Source organism: Anas platyrhynchos, chromosome Z (genome assembly GCF_047663525.1).
Source record: "Anas platyrhynchos isolate ZD024472 breed Pekin duck chromosome Z, IASCAAS_PekinDuck_T2T, whole genome shotgun sequence".
In the NCBI taxonomy this organism is placed as follows: domain Eukaryota; kingdom Metazoa; phylum Chordata; class Aves; order Anseriformes; family Anatidae; genus Anas; species Anas platyrhynchos.
The window spans coordinates 22,619,077-22,640,592 of NC_092621.1; the positions used below are offsets into that span (position 1 = coordinate 22,619,077).

General features: G+C 35.8%; 1 protein-coding gene across 10 annotated transcripts in view; it reads right to left on the reverse strand.

The window, feature by feature from the left end:
* Positions 1-2,438: 2,438 nt before the first annotated feature.
* ADAMTS6 (ADAM metallopeptidase with thrombospondin type 1 motif 6) overlaps positions 2,439-21,516 on the reverse strand; it is a 155,294-nt gene continuing 136,216 nt past the window's right edge. For 9 of the 10 annotated variants that reach the window (XM_038170500.2, XM_038170502.2, XM_038170504.2 and 6 more), the window contains 4 exons: positions 19,363-19,567; positions 12,221-12,397; positions 10,808-10,964; positions 2,439-5,055 (listed from right to left, as the gene is read on the reverse strand). In XM_038170500.2, coding sequence (XP_038026428.1) covers positions 4,946-5,055; positions 10,808-10,964; positions 12,221-12,397; positions 19,363-19,567 — 649 coding nt within the window. In that variant the 3' untranslated portion in view covers positions 2,439-4,945. Of the gene's footprint in view, positions 5,056-10,807; positions 10,965-12,220; positions 12,398-19,362; positions 19,568-21,516 lie in introns of those variants that run through there. The other variant, XM_038170506.2, reaches the window with a different exon arrangement.

Below are 21,516 nucleotides of genomic sequence, written 5' to 3' on the forward strand. Positions count from 1 at the left end.
CACCTAATTGTTGCTTGTGGTGAAGGGAAGACGGCCAGATAGGGTGTCGCTTCTCACAGAACGACAGCCTCAGCTTAGTAATGGCCTTCTCTTAAGACTCTTAGATTGATGACTGACTGACTCCAGATGAGACTCACAGGACTCATCCAAAGTCTATTGCAGTAAAAGTCCACAAAAGAGTCCTGGACCTTAGTTTCTAGTAATAAAAAAATAATAAAAAAGTCAGCAAAATAACCAAGGCCTGTTCAGTATTCTACAGACGGTATTTACAAGTCTGTCTCATGGATCAGATACATTTAGAGAGAACAGAGATTTTACTGATGAAGGGATATATTGAATCGTGGGGTATAGCAAGATAAATCAGAGAAAGGATAAGCAGAAACTCACGTAAAAATGGTGTCCAATGAAAGATAGCCTCCTCAAGAAATAAACTGAAAAAGTATAACAGAGAATTGCGACAGCAGGGTTGGCACTAGAAGGAAGTTCTAGGTGTAGGAAGAGTGCATTTTAGAAGACTGAAGGGAGTTTTGTGTGCCAGGAATTCTGCAGTCAGCATGGGTGATGTTCAGTATAAAGTAGCAGAAGCAGGAAAGGAGAGAAACACAAGAGCATCTGTTTCAGTGCATGCAGTTTGTTGTTATAATCCAAAACACAGTTGCTCCAGGGGAAAAGAATAATACTCAAAACTGAACAATTGTGGGAAACCTATCAGGTAATAATTTGCAGTGTGAATGTATGGGGGAAGCATCAACAGAGTTTTGGAATCACAGAGAAAACTGTTATTACACTGTGTAATTTAGTAAGACGATTCAACCTTAAATTTATAGTCTGTAGGGCAATAAAGCTTCTTGATAGGTGGAAATATCAGTACCTTTGAAATAGGCAGGTTTTTTAATCCTCCTTAGTAAACAGAAGAAGAAAAAAAAATTACTAAATGCCTTGTCAAAATATTTAATTTAATTAAATCTAATTGCCTTAATATCTTATTAATAGTAGTAGAAAGATTATTTTCATTAAAACAGAAGCTAGATTTTAACTTATTCTAGAGAAACAATAAATATTTAATTGGACTTGATCAGAGATTTCAATACAGGATATTTTAACTGCATCAGGTAAGAAAAGAAGCATCTGTCAACAACAGTCATCTAACCACCAGGTCTTCTGAAATGACTTTGTTCTTTATATTTACAGCTTCGGATAAACTTCAGATGAAACCTTAAAAGCTCAATGCAAGAAGGACATTTTATTGTTATTGTTGACTGACTGGTAATGAAATCATTCCAAGAAGTACAGGATAATTTGCTGCCATTAATTTCATTCTTGATCTACATTTATTGCTTAGGCTAAAATATTACTCAATAATGTACATGATCATATTTTTGACTCTTCCTTTTCCTTATTGTTTCACTTATATATGACAAACATTGCTGCTGCCAAAGACAGAATTCTGGCATAACATATAGATGTTACTTGAAAGAAAATATCTAATATATATTTCGATGCATCTGATGAAGCAAACATCAAGCATACAGAATTCTAGCAACCGTAAGTCAGGGAATAGACAACCATACCATGGGTATCATTCTTAAAAGCTGCAGTTTTATTTTACTAAATTATCTATGTTAAAAACAAATCTGTGCCTGGTGTGGAATTTCACTGCATCAAGTGTTACAATATTTTTGTTTTCATTACAAGCAAGAGAATGCATGTAGAACAAGTGTTAAGAAACATGACAATAAATTAGAATATAATTTACAAAAGCAAAAAATAATAATAATAAAGTAACAGTGTACCACATTAATACTGAGTATAAAATAATAAGCAACTAATCAAAATAATACAAAGGTAATTTCAGTCTGTATTATTAAGGATATCTATGTGACATTCACTCCATTACAAAGTTCCTAATAAAATGGACTATTTTTGGGTGTATACACCTTGAGGGGTTAATCCATAGATTATTTTTGTTTTGATCTTCTTCAGCTGATAGTATTGCTCAGTGGAAGTACTGGCACCAGATTGATTTCTGCATTTATTATTCTACTATTTGATTCTAGGCCTTTCATATTTATAGCCTACACAAATAGTCCTATTGTCACTAGTTAGGAATATAACACTATTTAGCTTAGATTATATAGATGGCTACAGCGTAGCAGCAGCAATGAACTGTGCTGTGGAAACCAATTATTTTTCTTTGAAGTAGGTTTCATTTGTCAGTCTTAGTCTGAAGTGTTGCTTAGTTTGTAAATCCACATACATTCTGTGTTTTGTTCCCTTTAACAATATGATTCAATGTTGCTCCAGGGAGTTCTTTAAATTCCAGCCTCAGTGCTGTTATGTTGCAGAGTAAACATGGGACTCCCTAGTGTTCTAGCACCAGTAAGAGAGCAAAATGTGTCTTTGGAAACACTCCTTACAATTTTCCTAAGTGAGGTAAAAAAAAAAAAAAAAAAAAAAAAAAAAAAAAAAAAAGTTTATTTTGAATACATTAAAAAACCTTTTCTTATTAGCTGAAAAGACACATTATCTTATAAACACAGTCATGCCCTGGAGAAAACTGGACCCTGACACAGAGAGGCTTCTTGTTTAAAGAATGCCATAGTAACGCCTTTCCCTTTTATCATATTTTTGGCCTAACCAGGGCATGCTAGCACCAAGGTGTTTTGTCAAAAGGATACAGAAAGTCAATTCACTTAACAGAGAAGGACTACATACTGCCCTTAATCCATATGTGCAACTCCCAAAGGCTGTTTACTGGTGTCAGTTTTAGCAGGAGTTGTTTACACGGTGATGAGAGCAGCAGATAAGCATATGTGAATACATGCAAGCCAACTGAAAATTAATTCCACTGGTCTCAGGTGTAAGGAAGTGAAAATACTGGCAAGAGGTAGCAGATGACAGAACTTTGATGGTCATGAGTACGTGGGTTGCACAAAACCCCACTGATAGATTGTCAATATGTTGGGGGGATTTCATAGTATGAGTCCTGCTAACAACATCTACTACTCCATGCTAATTCACATTAGTAGATAGCGTGCAACACATCTGGCTTGTTCTTGGTAAAATACATTGATACACTTCAATCTCATGATATTTTGAAATTATTTTTCACTGAAAAGAGTACTTTCTTAAAAAAGTGCTATTTGAGTTAGAATTTGTAACACATTATTGTTCACATAATTTTAATTGCACTACAACAAAGGAGGCATAGTTTGACACAAAAGCACATTCATCAAGTACCTGCTGCAAACTGCAAGTGTTCAAGTACAATATATTAATATAAACAAGTACCCACTTTCCTTATCTCCTTGTTGAGTCTTGCTATTGAGAGTGAAGGGGAAGAGGAGCACTACACTAAACGTTTTTATGGTAGATTCTTGAATGTGACTTGCCTAAGCAGTCTGGTTTCACATTTAAAAATGCAAAGTAATTGGTGAATATTAAAAATATGGTAATATGGAATAAGTGGAGTATGACAGCAGAATAATTGGAATAGCTAGAAATATATTGGCATCTAGCTATGAATCCAGAGGCAGGACTTCGTTCCAGTCTCACACTGAAAGCTGCCTCAAGCTTTAAATATGATCCAGCTTTAAATGGGTACTTGGCCATTTAGGTCAAGGTGACCAGACTTCATTCTAGCCACCCCTTTTCCAGTGTGCCTTACTCCTGATAGCCCAGTATGCCTTTTGGCTCAAGCACACTCGACTTCTCATTTGCAGAACCTACATATCCCCAAAAATCTTTTATCTTTGGTTGTAATCCTTGTCCACTCTGATGTGGACTCCTGAACTGCAGACTCGCATATTCTTTTTGAAAAAAAATGCTCTTCCACTATGGTATCAAAGAAGGGAACATTTGAAATCCATTTTAACTTCCAGCTTTGTAAAGAACTATTGTTATTACACAGTAGGCTTATCGTTTTGCACTATAACTTCTTGGTATTGGAGAATCAAAAGTAATGCATAAAATGGACATAGATGCTGACAAAGTTGTTTCTTTGTGGCTAGTGATGTAAACAAAAGTGAGCTGAAGTCAAAATCTTAAATTCTACGCAAACTGCACAGTAGCAGTGAAAGAGCTGGCCATATGGTCTTCACCACTATTGGAGTACCACTCCTCCATGGTATTGAAATATGTTCCCTTTTAGTAGAAATCTCAGCTTTGCTTGTACAATGGTAAGATGGCTATAAACCTGCAACACAGATTTCATTTCATTTCATAGCACACTTGTATTTCATGCACCACTGCAATAACTGTTGCACCTCTTAAAACAATGTCCCTCATGGTTGTTCTATTGAGTATAGTTTTATATATGGCTCACAGCAGTGTTCAGGAAATATGGATTACTCCAAAGGGAATTAGATGGAATGAAGGAAAAATACATTTAAAAAAAAAATCTGCTCCTTAAATAACAATTCCAAGCTCATTTTATAATTTAAATTGTGGTGCTGTGTCGTGAGATAAAATAGTTAACATTTTTAAGCTATGACTTAACATTTTTTTTGATTCTTCTTTACTTCCATAGTAGACCAAGTCATAACAGCTACATTTTAAACAGTTTTAAATACAAATGGATTCAGTGTCATTGCTAAGTCCATAATAAAAATTATTTTAATGGTCCAAGGAGGTAAACAGACTATTGGATTTAGTCAAAAGAACACAAATGTTCCACAGTAAGCTATTCTATATGTGTTGTGTGGATCTTTCCAATTTGGCATGCCCTCCTTATACTGTGTCCAGCACTTTGGATGAATAAATCCCACTTCACAGAAGTTAAAATAATATTGAAATCCTGTCAGCTGGGGCTGACCAGTGGTTACGTTTTCCACAGGGTAATGCATTTGCAAGGACGTCAATCTCATTCCGCTGTGTGGCTCTCTTCGATGGACACTTTTCCACAATGGTAACAACAAGCAAGGCACATTCTCATGCTTTCTGTGGGTCAGTGTCCTTGGCAGGTCTTGCAGCACATCTGTCTGAAGTATGCTCGACTGCAGAACTTGAACTTCAGCACCAGTGGACAATATGCCACTTTGTTCACATCTTTGCACTCTAATTCAGGATATTAAAGAGAAAAAGAATCAGAAATAAAAATTAAACTACAAAGAAAATTTAACATGCTTCTGCTCTACCCATCCACCTTGCCCTCTTTGTAACTACTCTTCCTTAATCATCTTAGTGCATACAGTATATTTTTAAAAGCCATAAAATCATTTGCAGGTCTTCTCTCCCAGAAATTCAGAAGTGTGCCCAATTTGTGTTGAAAAAAACAAAAAAAAAAAACAAAAAACAAAACAAAACAAAAAAAAAACAAAAAAAAAAAACATTTTTTGCAATAAGTGACCACTTTAGACAGCTAGGAAACATGAGTCTTTTTTTTTTTTTTTAACAATACTTTTATAGCTTCTTTCTCAGGAGTTATTTCATTCATCTGTGAGAGGTTATCCAAAATCTAACACAATTCACAGTATTTGGTACCATGCCTGTGCATTTGTAAGAATCCTTGAAATAGTATAAGCATTGCAGTGAACAGGGATGGAGAAAACAAAGAGTGTTACAAATCAAGGCACCAACACTGTACGTTCAGCAACCTGGCCAAACGTTGTACTTGAGGCTTGATTCCATATGTCCACACTTTCTTTTACGCAGGAAAAAAAGGCACTTTTATGCCTGTAATAGGCATGCAAGAGGTTTTTTTTTTTTCATATTTGCATTTTCCCTGTATGCTGGGCTTACTGCCTCAGCAGCCCTTGTCATACTGGCAGGTAAGTGTCCCAGGAAGGGAACAAGAGCTCTGTCACATGGAGCAAGGATTCCTTTCTTTCCATCCCACACCAGATGTATCTGCAGTGACTTGTCAGTGCTCACTACAGGAGCACTGCAGGAATATGCAATGGTTCTCCTGTGGCTCAGTTTCCATTCTGTAGAAAGAAGGTGGTAATAGGGAATGGAATAGTTTGGTCTATACCCAGTTCTTAGTGTGATATGTAAGAGACATAAAGCAGTATCCGAGAGCTCTATTTTACACTCAGGTTCTACTTCTCAGACTTTGCTACTGCAGATTTGCTTTTCATCGGAGTAAATATTGTGGTAGGTGTCTGATACAGGAGTTACCACTCCAGTTAATAGCATTTGTGTATTTTTTTTTTTCCAGGCTGATATTAAAATAGGACTTTGGCAAGGAGCCTTGTTTTGTGGGTAGGAAAAAGGAAGAGATGTATACACAGAAAAAGCAAAACCCACAAATCTGAAATGATGTAGGAAGGATTATTTCAGAAAATAATTTGCCTCGGAATGCTGTAAGTTTTCAAGGTTGCATTCGATACTTCATTTCTTCTACAATCTTTCTCAAATTAAATAGGTATAAAGAAATTGTGAATAAAAAGGACTGGATCTAGCTGTACACTGAACATTATCAGATACTGTGTTGATTTACTGTCTAAAAGTGAAGACTTTAATGAAGGCCAGGATCTTGTTGCTCAAAGGCCTGACAGAACAAAAGTCCTTGAATCCCAAGTGTCCGCAAACTATGTATGAAAAAGACAACAGAGACACACAAGCCATCCAAGAAGTAATAGTGAAACAAACACAATCTGGACGTACAATCCTTCAGCTACTCCTATTTGTCTTCTATATACATATTTTTCCTCCAGAAAAGGTAGCTATGAGCAGTGGGGTTGAAGCTGCAAGGATGCTGTAGTAGAAAGTTATATGCAGATGAGACTTCTTAGTATTTGAACCTAGGAAAGCATTAGTGGGGCTGAACTCAGGGTCTGTACTTAATAGTACTTCTGACAATGCCCACGTGCATGCTTGTAGCTAGACAAGTAAAAGCATGAAATGATTTTAATTTTTATTTTATTAACTCACATATAGTGCTTTCATTGTAATTCTTTAACTACCTTTTGTTTTATACGCTATTTTTCTAATTTTTAATTCTCTATTTGAAAACAGAGTTGGATGTCAGGAGAAAACACATTGAGCATAGCTGTTTGAAAGAGGCATGTTTCTCCATTTGCAACTGCATGTGGTCACTACTTTATTTCAAAAACTCTTCCCAAAAGAGGTCAAATATATTCCAGAAATATTTCAGGTCCCTGTGTTTATTACCACTGAGAACACAGGAGAGAAAAGTAGTAATTTATAAATAAAATGAGGAATAAAAAGGTTCACTTGATCTTGATGAGATGTAAAAGTTTATTCAAACTCCCAAATAACCCCATACACATCGTGTTTAGTTAAATACAGGAAAAGCCACTAACTATATTTTTGCTAAAAGTAGGATTTGAAATTATCCCATTTCATGTTTCTTAATGTTTTTCTTCCTCTTGACTAAACCTGGACACTGTTCAGCCAGTGCCATTTGGACAGCAGTGAGACAATATCCTGGAAGGTGCCCACAACTTCTGTTTTAAATATCAGTTTTGAAATAGATACAGAGGTTGATGAAGTAGCCTATTCTTCACAGGACTGTCGTTGAATGGAAGAGGTTTAGCAGAGCTCTTTTTGTTCCTAGTAACTACTGTTAGCAAGTTTCAATAAACTACATATATTAATCTCTCCTTTCCTTGTCAGATCAGACAATATTATGATACCAAGTATCGTATTACAGTAATAAAGCAGAGAATGTCACAGTGCTGTCAACTAAAGAGACTGCAAAGGCTTACCACAAAAAATACAAGGGAAACTGAAATGACATAAACATAGATTAAATAGTTTGTCATGTAAAGTTTCAGGTGGCGTTTAGCAGTCTAGATTCAGCAGACATACATACTTAGAGAATAAAATCATTCTGAATACATTTCAAATCGTGTGGTACATGCTGTCTGGAGTGCAATTCCAGCTTTGAATGTAATGGTACTCAGCAGCTGCCTCAAAACCTTATCTACAATGTTCTAAATCTCCAGGGAAGAGTTTACTGAAAACAAAGAGCTAAAGGAGATGTTTAATGTGACAAGATACATGTTAATTTTCTTTTACTAATCCTATATCCCCAGAATTTTGACTATTATTTAATGTAAACAACCTGCACTTTCCCCAAGAAAGCACTTCCAAACTTTACCTATGTGATCATTATACTTGCTGAAAAATGTGCGAAAAATATGTACTTTCTTATCTTGGGTTAGCAAAACTAAGTTGTTCAGAAATTGATGAATGGGTCCCACTGGCTAGCACTAGAATTTTGGGAGTGAAGGGAACCAGGAAATTCACTACAGTTTGAAACAGGAAGGGAATTCACTCAGCAAGCCCAACCCTTCTGCAAAGCAATGACTGGTTGCTGAGGGTGCTTTTTCCCCACAGTGGAGCCCAAAGCACAACATAATAATTCTGGATGGCATGCAGACTAAGTCCCTATGTGCAGGCAGATAGGCACTGCTACATAGATGCACAAAGAGTTGTCAGCTTCTCTTTTGTCTAAGGATTTTTAAGGCCAAAGTACAAACAGAAAATGTGCAATACAGGCACATTATTTTGCGAATACTCAGTTTGTGCTTCTTATATTCAGTATTTAATAGTTCTGAAATGTTTATAAATTAGGATTTATATTTAAGAAATGATTACAAAAATATTGAAAAAAATAACTTGAAAACATTTTTTTGTCTTACTTTGGGATAAGGCACCCTTATTATTTCATGGATTGCAGCTAGGTTCTTCTGAAAGGATGTAGGTATTTTAAATTGGTAAGTAAATTCTGAGATTTACTTCTGAGCCATTTGAGCCACTTAACCACTTACAAATAATCAGTGGTTTCCAGTAAAGACCTTCAGTGTGGGACGAAAACAAAAATGGGGTGCTAAGTGGCAATATGACTGTCTTTCTATTGGACAAGATTGTCCTAGCATCTTCTTCCTTTTAATTACTCCTAGGATTTATTTGCTCAAGTAAAGTACCATGCTAATGATGCTGCATAGCTGTCACTATGGAGCTGGCCAAAGAGCTGAAGTCCAGCTGGAATACCATGTAAGCGTTTTTCAACTTTTTTCATTCTGTGGATCCCAACAACGTTCCAGTGAAGGTCTGGGTCTCTGGAAAACACTACAGCCAACAGACTTGCTTTTCATAGCTACCCTGCACAGCTCTTCTTTAAATAAGTCCATGAACATTAAGTATCCATATATCTCAGACAGAAAATCCCAGACAGGAAAAACAGATCGCCTTATTTTCCCGGTGTTAAAGAATTACTAACGCAATGACTTGACCTTTTCATCTTGAAGAGGAGACTAAGACTTAATCATGCACACTTAAAAATATTTTACTACCTTCATTACTTTGGAAAAAAGACAACTTCTGTGTTTGGAAATAAAATAACAGCTAGCTGTTGAGCTTAAAGGAGAGGAAGTTTCCTACATTGATAATAATTGTCTAGGAATTACTTAAGAGTACTAAACATAGCAACGGAAATTAAAGTGACCAAGGAAAACTCTATTATGATGATGTATTTCTAATGAAAACATGGGATGATGAGTGTCTATTTAAAATTAAAAACTCCAAGTGAAAAATTGCTCACAATCAATTATCAGTGTATTTCTAGGAAGATTTTAGTATTCTCTCTTTCATTAAGATGTCTACATTGACAGACTTTTATGACAATTTTGAAGCTACGGTGTGAGCCTAAATGGATACAGAATGTTATTACATGAATGTCAAATAAGGAAAGACTAACCTTTTTTTCCTTTTTTTTTTTTTTTTTAAGTAAAAATCTGAGCACTTGTTCCATATAAACAGGACATCAACCTACAGTACAGTTGGAGAACCACTGCAAAAGCCACTCCATTTACATTAATTATGCTAAAGGAGTAGTGATATTGAGATTGTCAAGTGAAGCACTCACAATTTGGGGAATACTTCTTTTAAAAGAACTACAATTGCTGTGCAATGTTTCGTGATTTCAATGTTTCGTGATCAGAGGTTGGACTCGATGATCTTGAGGTCTCTTCCAACCTAGAAATTCTGTGATTCTGTGATTTATTATGATGATCTTTGACTGCTTTTTCCCTTCCACACAAAATGGAATGTAATCATCTGGTGAACAACTATTCTAGATTTTTATGATCAGCAAGGAAACTTTTTGCTGCCTAGCACTCAAATTCTACTTTGAAGACAGAATTTCCCAAGAGGTTTACACGGGGAATTTATGAGTCCAGACCTGGAACCCTTCATAAACATTAACACACTTATTTTGACATTATTATCTAATATATCTGTAACATAAATTATGTTATGATGAAGACAGATAATACTCTGATTAAATTAGTTTGTATTGTGTAAACATACTGAAATTATTTCAAACAGGCATTATGAATTCAGGAAATTTAAAGTTAATTAGAAGAAGCTGATAAGTCAGTCAAAGTATAAAAACAGAATTGTTACACCATGTAGCATTAAATGTTTTTCAACGAACATGTGATTAAATAATTTTGCCTGCTCCACTGCTGATGGAGTGAGTACAAACTCAATGGATTAAGAAACATATCATGTTATCCCTGCTATCATGAACATTTCCATTCACCAATATAAAGACTGAAAGATTAATGACACAAAATGATAGCAATTTGTCCGTGCCTACATATGGTTTGTTTGCTTGTTTGTTTAAACAAAGAACCTGTATGTAGCATGTAGCTTCTCACTGACTTCACCTTTGAACTACATTGACTAATTAGACAATAATTGCAAAAAAAAATTAAGTCAGTCTGGGCAATGATATAATGTAGATTTCTAATAATAAATGAATGCAGTAATACTGACCACTTCACTCTTTCTTTCTTTTCACTCAGACTACATTATCTTAAGATGGCAAACTTACCTTCCGTGTTGGAAATGGGAGTACTGTCACATTTGCTTTCACACTGCTGCATTGATGGAGGTCTAAGTGTTTCTGGACACTCACTAGATGCTTGTCCGGTATATGAGAGGCACTGTACTGTTCGCATCTGTTGCCCAAGACCACATTGTGCAGAACACTAACAATAAGACATAAAAAAGTAAAACAACTCAGATTCAACTTTTAATAATAAAGCAAGACAACAGGAGAGCAGTCAGGAACAAATGTGCACATTTGCCTATGTACATACAGGCGATTTTCTAGGTTAATACAGATTTAGGATGTTTCTTTTCTGACAGTATACAAGCATTTGTCTTTCAAAGAAAATAAAACAGTGCAATGTTAGCTTCTTAAACTGCTCAGATTTGAGGTAAGAGAATAAAATTTACACTATTTCATATATCATGTATGAGGTTAAGTGCATATTTTCAATAGAGAAATCATCTAGTTTAGAACAAAGAGAAGAAAAAAAACAAGGACAACAAGAATTCAAATCTGCTAACAGAATTTTTCTAGGAACAAAGAGAAGTATCTTTCAAACAAAAATACTTTGTGGTTTCCAAACGTTTTTGAATTTCTGTATCTAAACAGTGGTTTTGAGACTTAGATCAATTTAAGATAAAAATGTATCTGAACAATTAATGTAAAAGAAAAGATGGACTGCAAATGAATTATACTGTAATACCACAAACGATTGTTTCCTGATTAGTTAATCTGCTGAAGTGTTTTATTTTCACTACAGGCAAATTTATCAGCAAATTTATAAAATATCAAGTTATACATGTAATTTAATAACAGGCCCTTTTATCATAATTAAGATTAAAAAAAAAAAAAAAAAAAAGCAAAGAAACTCAGTACATCCTATTTAGGAATACTCAATAACTGGCAGCACCATTCAACCTGTGCTGTAACAATTTAGAACCTCAATAATTAAGCATACTTTATACAAAACTATAAAAAAAAAAAAATCAGTTCTTCGGGCTGCTATATACCTTTCTGTACAGTAAAATATACTAAAATGGCTTTGTATTTCCATGAAGTTTCTCAAATTAAATTCTTTATGTGTTAAAATTACTACAGCTTGCAACATTGCTGTATTGCAAATTCCCCTTCTATTAAACTTTAGTAAGGACTAGTTCATTTTTAAAGCATGCATATGGAAACTCATGCAGCAGAAACCAGATTATTGTCAACAAATCCTTTATAGTTCAGCCGACAATAATCACTCTGCACCATATTTCAATCTGAAATAAACTGATGAATAGCTTTCCCTTCAGTCATGGGAACCATCCCTTATTCATTTCCAGTAACACATTTATGCTTAGTAGGTGGTAGAGCCTGATACATAATGAGTAGGAGACTAACAGCAGTAAATGCTTATATGGACTATCTTACCTGTCCCCAGTCTCCAGTAACCCAGCGAGGAGGAGGACATCGACCTAAACTGCAGCGGATGCGGACTGGAGGTTTACTTTCCTCTTGGCATTGAGCAGCTGGAAAAGTTTTTAAAAGATCGCTGCTTTTGCACAGAACAATTCGGTGTTTAAATCCTGGACCACACTTTGGCGTGCACTGAAAAAATATTGGTACAAACAAATAATGAAAATTCCAGTAAAAGGTCAGTACAAGTTTTAAGAAATAGTATGGAGAAGTTGAAGGACATATTTATGTTCTTACAAATAAACTATAATTTTCCCAAAATGGTAGTTTTAAAATTATTAGAAACATGAACAAGCTGGCTGCTGACTGCTTTATTAAGTTAAATCTTTTATAAGTTTAATTTAATAAAAGTACATTTCCTTTGCTATTTATGTGTCTCTATTATTTGCTTTTGTACATGAAAACCTTTAGGTTAGGTTTAAGATAAGCACTTTGCTGTAAAGTAAAAAGCGCTGCCACATGCATCATTATTATGAAACAAACCTGAGTGCAATTATTTCAGAAACAAAGTAGAACTCAGTTCTACTTTTTTTTTTAACACAAATCTTGTACACCCTAAGCATATGTCTACTAGAAAACTAGGAGAAGGAGGGGAGGAAGAGAAGAAAAATCTGCCTGGCTGAAATGAAGAAAGAATTAAATATTGATGCTAAATAGAGATCAAAAGAGAATGACAATGAATATGTCAGGTCCGCCGTGTCATAATCATAACTTATTTTGGTCCAAATTCTGTGGAATATTGCATGTTTTCCCCCCCCAAAAAAATCAAATAAAATGCATAAAACCTTAAAGCAGGAAACTGGAAGCAAGTGCCCCTTCCTAGCTCAGTGCTTAAAAATTACTTGCATTCAATCTCCTCTTCCTGGCAATGGAGCATTCTGTGAAAGCCAACAGGAAAGAGAGAGAAGGCTGGAAGGACCTACCACCATCATAAGGGTAGTCTACAGATTTGTGATCAGTTCACTTTGAGAAACAGCAGGAGACAGAAAGACTTGAACCTCAGAGTTGCAGAGGGTTGTGTTCTGCACTTTGGGTGGTGCATTCTAAAACCTGAAATACTATAAAAACACAAATAGCAAGCTATCACCAGCTGAGAACTCAGGTCGTTAGACATGCTGAAAGAATGTCTTCTAAATAGAGGCCTTTGGAGAGGATATGTGGAGAAATATCTAGCATGTGAATCACTGTGTGACTTTGGGAAGAGGTTGGCACTCAGCTTCTCTTATGCAGCAAGACAGGCAAAAAGTCAAACTTCCGATAATCAGTTAAATAAATGTCAAAATTCAGTGTGCCTATGGAGTTTTATAATCCCAAGAATATGGTAGCAAATAAACAAGAGTTTGAGGATCAGCACTGGAGTTTAGGTGTATCTTTTTTCTAGTCTTGTTTGAAAACATATTTTTAAATCTATGTCTAAACTGCAACTTGAGGAAAATTTTTCAGCTACTTGTACCAAAAAAACTTTTTGGAGTTACTCGTAGTAAAAATTCCACTAAGTAAGATGGACTACACCCTGTACCCAGAACTGAAAGCAAAGTAAGGAAACAGGCTGCCTACAATAATACTGAATCACCAAAACCAAAAACCATCCACAGAAGTTAACACAAATGTATGTCTCCAAAGCATGTGAAAGACAAAATACCCATTCAAAGAAAAACAGAAAATCATGTTCCTCACTATCACACGCCTGTTGAATTTTTGACTCAGTGGAAGTCATGACTAACAGTAATGTGAATGCAAAATAAATTTACTTGTCTCTGATAAGGTTCTTCCCAAGAAATCTTTATTTTTGCTATTTTATTATCTAGAAATATACAGAAGTAATTTACAGTGGGCAGAAGAACTCACCTCAACTACTTCAAAGTATTAATTTTTTTAAGTTGATGTTACGCAAGAATTATAGAATCATATCACATCCCAAGCTGGAAGGAACCCACAAGGATCATTGAGTCCAACTCCTGGCTCCACACAAGACCACCCCAAAATCAGACCAGATGTCTGAGAGCTTTGTCCAAACACTTCTGGAACTCTGACAGCCTTGGTAACGTGGTACTGTGCCCACTGCCCTGAGGAGCCTGTGCCCATGCCCGACCACCCTCTGGGTGCAGACCCTTTCCCTAACCCCCAGCCTGACCCTCCCCTGTCCCAGCTCCATGCCGTTCCCTCGGGTCCTGTCGCTGTCCCCAGAGAGCAGAGCTCAGCGCCTGCCCCTCCGCTCCCCTCGTGAGGGAGCTGCAGGCCGCCATGAGGCCTCCCCTCAGCCTGCTCTGCTCGGGGCTGAGCAAACCAAGGAGCCTCAGTCACTCATACATCTTGCCCTCTAGACCCTTCACATCTTTGTAGCCCTCCTTTAGACACTCCTTTAGACATTCACTAACAGTTTTATGTCTTTCTTATATACCCAAAACTGCACACAGTACTCAAGGTGAGGCCACGCTAGCACAGAGCAGAGCAGGACAATCCCTTCCCCTGATCTGACCAGCTAGCAGTGCTGTGCCTGGTGCACCCCAGGGTACAGAGTTGATCCTTTTGCTGCCAGGGCACACTGCTGGATCATGTTCAACTTGTCATCAACCAGGACCCCCAGATCCCATGGGACTGCTCTCCAGCTTCCTGTCCCACAACCTGTACATACAGCCAGAGTAGCCCCATCCCAGGTGCAGAATCTGGCACTTACTCTTGTTAAACTTCATATGGTTGGGGATTGCCCAGCCCCCCTAGTGTGTCAAACTTTCTCTGCAAGCCCTTTCTACCTTTGGCAGAGTCAACAGCTCCTCCTAATTTAAAGCCATCCACGAACTTCCTAAGTATGCCTTCAAATCTTGCACCAAGTCAATTATGAAAACATGAAAATGATCTGGCCCCAAAAAGGCACCCTGTGGAAGCCCACTAGTGTCTGGCTGCCAGCTAGATGTAACCCTATTTCCTACAAACACTCTGAGCCCAACCCCCAACAGCCAGTTGTTTTGTCTAGCTGTATGCTGGACATCTTGTTCAGAAGGATACTGTGAGAAACAATATTGAAAATTTGACTGAAATCCAAAATATTACATCTATTGACTACAATGATTACATTCTGCTGGACAAGCCACTGTCAGTTTTAATATAGGTGTGGGTGTTCTTATAGAAACACAGTATCACAGAATGCTTTGGGTAGGAAGAGACCATCTAATTCCATGCCCCCTGCCATAGGCAAGGACAACTTTCACTACACCAGGTTGCTCAAAGCCCCATCAGACCTGGCCTGAAACACTTCCAGGGCTCCTGCCCTTCTCTTAAAGACATCAACTAATCTCTATGTTTACAAAATAAGTTTGTTTCTCTGTCCTACAAGATAGAAAATTTCTTGTTAATTAATTTATTGTTAATTACCATGTAAAGTAAAAAAATGTAAATATACTGATGCTCAACAACTACATTAGTATATGAAAGATTTTTAAAATTTATTAATTTTATCTAGTATTGCTTATTTTTCATATAAAAGCAAAGCTTTAGACCTTGCATTCCAGAGAAATGTAGCAAAATTTTCCACTGGCTTCAAGGGAAGCACTATTTGACTCTTCTATTTTCACTCTTGTTTTCTGTACAAAAACAGAGGCAGCATTTTCATGCTTCTGTCAGAAAATCATATAAATATATATATTTGAAGTATATTACTAATGGGATTTATATATATATTATCTTTCTAGGAACACTGAGCAGAAAAAAAAAGCTTTTTTCCTCGTTATATTAAAATGTTATCATCAGGCAAAATTTGTACAAGAAAGAAGTCAGCACTTTTTCACAACCAGATGCTTAGCAGAGCTTTTACCTTTAGATGAGAATATTTGTGTTCAAAATTATAACACATTACACCTCTATAAAAGGTTGGATGTGAAAGCTCTTATGTTGACATTTTCAACGATGATATAAGAGTCAGCAAAGTCTGCAGAAAGCCGCAACAAGGGAATGCTTATATTTGATAGTATTTAGAACATGTATGTATGGCTCCATAATTTGTCAAATAGATACTACTACATGTTAGTATTGAGACAATGTCCAAATATTCCAACCAGAAATGAAGTACCATGGTAATGGTCACAAAGAGCTTAAAACTATCAATGCCACAGATATGATGTGCGTTTTCAACTGAACATCCTTTTCTACTCATCCATTCTTTCCTTCTAGCTCCTTCCCCTTCTGCTCCTTCGAAGTCAAATTCATTCTTGACAGACTGCAATATGCTATATACTTTTTTAGATAAGGACAAGAACCATTTAAAATATTTTCTGCCTTGATTTAAATTCCCTATTTCTTGTGTGAAATGCCAGCCAACAGTGGGGTAAAAAAAAAAAATGTTCCACATGTAGACCAAGACATATTTTAAAATTCACTGTGTCATTTCATGAAGTCCTGCTCTAAACTGATAAAAGCTTCTGAAATAAATGTTTCTTCCTAGAGGTTTCAAGATATAAAACTGATAACTTTTTATAGAATGGATTAAAAAATATATATCTGTTATGTTAAAACTGTATAGAACTAGAGACAGATCTGTGAAAGATATCTGTTCTATGATATCAAATAATTTACAAAACCTGGTACAAATAACAGGAGGTTTAGAACCAAAAACATCTGTTTGATAAAGTACCGAAAACAAAACAAAACAAAAAGTCAGAAGTTCACACTGTATTTTAAAAAAAAAAAAAACTTTCTTTACATAGAAGTTCACTGAAATGACAATTAACTCCTCATGAAACAAAACCGAACAGTTGAAGAGTATAGCATAGTAACACATTTTCTTTTGTTCAAAGAAAAATAATGTACATAATGGAGAAAAAAGTCTACACAAGTAGTTTCTTCATCTGAGAAGAACACATGGAGATTATATAGGCATGAGATCCAGAAAGGAAGGAAATGAACCTCAACACCTTTTGTGGTAGCTCACAACACATGAAAATATTACTACTTTTAAGTTCTGCCATAATGTTTAGACTATTATTACTAATAATGAATGAAGACTCCATAATTGGAGGTGTCAAAAGCCAGCTGGACATGGTCCAGGGGAACTGATTCTAGGTGCCTCTGCTTGAGCAGGACAGTTAGGCAAGATGACCTCCAGAGGTCCCTTCCAATTTCAACTGTTCTATGAACCTGTATTAAAAAATATGGAAAGAGCTGATCAGTACTACAGGTATGGCCACTCAGAGTAAGGCTGGTAGGCCTCCTTCTTCGTGCTTTGAATTTCCAGAGGTTGCAATGATTTTTGGAGATAAAACTATCTGTGGATAGAAGAGATCTGTGCAATCACAAGCACGTTTATTTTGAATGAAAGACTCTTTTCAAGACAAGCAAGTATACAGGAAACGGGATATAATGAATCATGGGTTTATCATTGATAAGATTATTCCAGTTTACTCCTACAATTTTTTTTATTTTTTTTTTTTTCAGAAAGAGGAAGCATAAGATTTCTAACCTCTGGCCTTCAGTCAAGTGGTTATCCTCAATGGTGTTTCAGAGATGCTATCTGCAAAGACCTTATAGGATCAGTCATGCGACTGGATCTAATTCATATTTCTTTATAGTTTACTTAATGATAGATACTCATGCAACAGTGGTTTAATTTGTCGTGTTACTGAAATTACAGAAATTAGCAGCTAGCACAAGTAACTAACTGACCTTGGTGCTAAAGAGGTATGCTTTAAAGAAAGAACTGGAAACCTTGAGGACAAGAATAACTAAAATGAAGTGAAATTTGACAGTACAAAAAGAACCCTTACAGTTCAAAGAGAACCATTAAAAAACAAACAAACAAACAAGAATCTCTATTTAAACTGGTAAATCACTAACTGAAATGAAAAAAAAAAAAAAAAAAAGGAGGATAAAGTTATGGATGTACTAACAGAATGTAAGATAGCTTAACTAATCATTATGTGATGTTTGTGGAACAGAAAAAGGTATACCAATACACCATATCTTATAGTTATTTTCAGTAGAGGCAGGAAACAAAATAACAAGGCACATACAAAATCACCTTTGGGATAACATGTAGAAATACATATAGACTTCAAACTGAAACATGAAAGCACAATGTGATCAGGGTTAATTCCCTTCTGATGAATAATAGCTGGAAAAGAAGTAGGGTTTGTTTCAGATAACAAAAGCAAACATGTACAAACTGGTATGGAATTGGAACATTTCTTGCAATTCAAAAAGTGAAATTCAGGAATAATTTTCCAAGAAGCAGTATGACAGCTCCAAATTAATTATTTTTAAAACACAGTTTAATCCATTTATCAGAGTAATTATATTATATTGCTGCATTTGACAGCAGGGCCATAGACAGGAAAACCTTACTTGTAAATACTACAAAGGCTACATTGAGATAAAAAGAGAGGTGATATAAGAGTCCAGGACAGATGGATCTGAAAAAATATGGAGCCATTTTTGCATTGTGATTTGCATGTGATGGAGTACCACTCAAATATATCACTGAACCAATCTGTCTTCTTTCAGCTGCACTGGTTAACATCCTTCAGGTTTAATATTTGAATCACTATAAGGACTTATGCTGAAACGGAAATCACCGTATTGAACAAAAGATGCTTTTTTCAGTTAAGAGAATACTAGTTTTTGGGTCTGCCGCTTAGAGCATGTTGCTAGAAAAAGGTGATGCTTTACATGAGCATGGCTACTTCAGAAAAAAAATCTTGTAGTTTACTCTGGATTTTGATAGTATAATCCCATCAACTCTTCTCTCCAGCTATTTTCCCATTCAAGAAACAATGGAAATGCAAATTGACTTTTTCTTTAAGATCTGATAATGAAAGCTTATCTAGTTTTTATTTTTTTATTACTTTGCTATTCTATTTCATATTTTACTATTTTTCTATTATGATTAATAGCAACAGGTCATAATCGTTTGACAAAATAACAGAACTGCCAACACAAAAGAAAAGAAGAAAGAAATATGAATGACAAAGACTGCTTCAATAATCCAACTCATTCAGGTTTTGAATTTTTCATTAATAATTTACATTTTGAGCAGCAGTAGGAAATGTACCAATACTCAGTGGTCAGAGTTCTTGTCTTATTGAGTTTACATAGCAAAATTTCCTTACTTCTGACCAGTCCAAAGCGACCCACTGTGGGGGACAGGACTGATTGTTACAGGGTTCTTTTTCAATAGGCCGGTGTGTTAAGCAGTTGGTATTGTCCAGTGTCTCTTCCTCAGAAGGTCCAATTTTTCTGATGCAGAGAACTGTTCGTGAACGCATTCCTCCATCACAGGTCTTACTGCATTCTGACCAATCCCCTATAAACCATCTGGACAGAAAACGTTAGGAAATTCTATTAACATGTCAGAAATTGATAAGATAATTGCACAAACCCATAATCCAAATAGTTTAAATTACTAAAACTAAATCATTGTTAACAATACATCTATTCAGAGTGAAATAAAGTAGAAACTTAGGTTCTTTTCACTGAACTTTTTAATTTATGCCTTACTGCAATCATATCTTCCAATAATAATACTACTTCATATTTTTCTAGAGCTGCAATTTCCAACCTAGACTACAGTAGTTAGAAAGGACAGTTGATCCTGACAAAACTTCAGTTACTCAAGCAGATTTGCACTGGACTTGCATGACATTACCCATCTGAAAGTGGTTTGCAATTGGAAATGTTTGGGAACCACTGCAGTAGGTTAAAAAATATGTTATAAGCCTAGGTGTTTGCCTTTCTCATATCATTACAACAAAATGAAATTTCATCTCAGAATCAGTCTGAGAGTTAATTATGAATGCTATAGCATGTTGGCAACATGCCAAAAATGCCAGGTATGTCAGTTCCTGGATGTATACTTGGAGTGGCCTTGTAAGATGTCATTGTCTGAAGCCTCAGCCAAAAGTATTTGCTGCTGCACTTTGTGTTACTGAATGTATTCTATTATGAACCTGAATCAATGAAACAATTTTTCTTCTGCCAATTTTGAGCCCAGTAAGACAGAGTGATTCAAACATATGCTATATTCTGTCATTATCCCAGTGAAAGAGAATTAATTTGTGATTCTCAACAAACTTATGCTTTTACAATGCCAGGGAGAATTAAGTGGTTTTCAGAGCTTTGGAGAGGCTGTATTGTTAATTATTAGTTGATACTATGAGTTGCTCAAGAGTATTCTCAGATACCTTTTATGTTTATACTCTGTCACAACAGAGTGCTATTCACCTTTTAGGAAGAGAACTATGAAACAGCCCAAAAGATCCAGAGATTGTCCTGTATCCTTTCTTAAAATCTGGTATTTTAGGCATCACTTATTGCAATGTGAACAAACATAGTCTTTGCTGTTGTTCAGAAGCCTCAAACATAATGTAACTGGCATTCACTATATGGAGTAACATAGGTCTTTTGATTTTCATAGTTCTTGGTAATCACAAGAAGAAAATCAGAATTGTATTAATTAAGAACAGGAAATATCTGGCCACTCTGTTTAAAGAGTAAGCCTTACTGACTGACAGATTTTCCAGCCAAAATGATCAAACTTCTCAGGGCAACTATCTCAAAAGACAGTATTTGAACAACCTCTTTCTAGAATACTTGCAAAGTTACGGAATCAAGAATACTTTCTTAGGAGTTTGGCACTTTGTATTCACCCTGTGGGGACCATCAGGGTGAAGACAGATAGGGGATCAGCTGTTCTGACATATGCAAGTATATGCTTATATATGACTTACTACCCACTTTCCGAACATTGCTGAGTTGGTTTTTACCATGTTCACTGATTTCCCTGCTGTACTGAATGTATAATCTAGAATCATCCTGCTTTGTGTTTTCTTTTCTTTTTTGTTTGTTTTTGAACTGACATTTAAAGAACAAACCAATAACAAAAAACGTATGTCAGAGTAACTATATTATCACAATTTTAGACGTGCTATTTTTTGAACTATTAAATCACACAAAGGAACGGAAAGGGATTTGTTTGGTAAAAAGGAACTGACAAAACATGACCACTTCCCAAGTTCTGTTTTCAGGTACATGGTGTGAGAGTTCAGTTAGTGCACTTACAGCCACACTAAACAGTATTATACAAGCAGCATATGTGTAGGATAAGCACATATTTACAGATAAGCAGTGGGGACATACAGTTTGTAATAGACATATAGAAGAGGCCACAATATTTCCTTATTTTGTGATATCTACACTAATCAGCATTAATGATTTTCACACCCAGTTAAACTGTATGTACAAAATATCACTGAACTTAAGCTAAC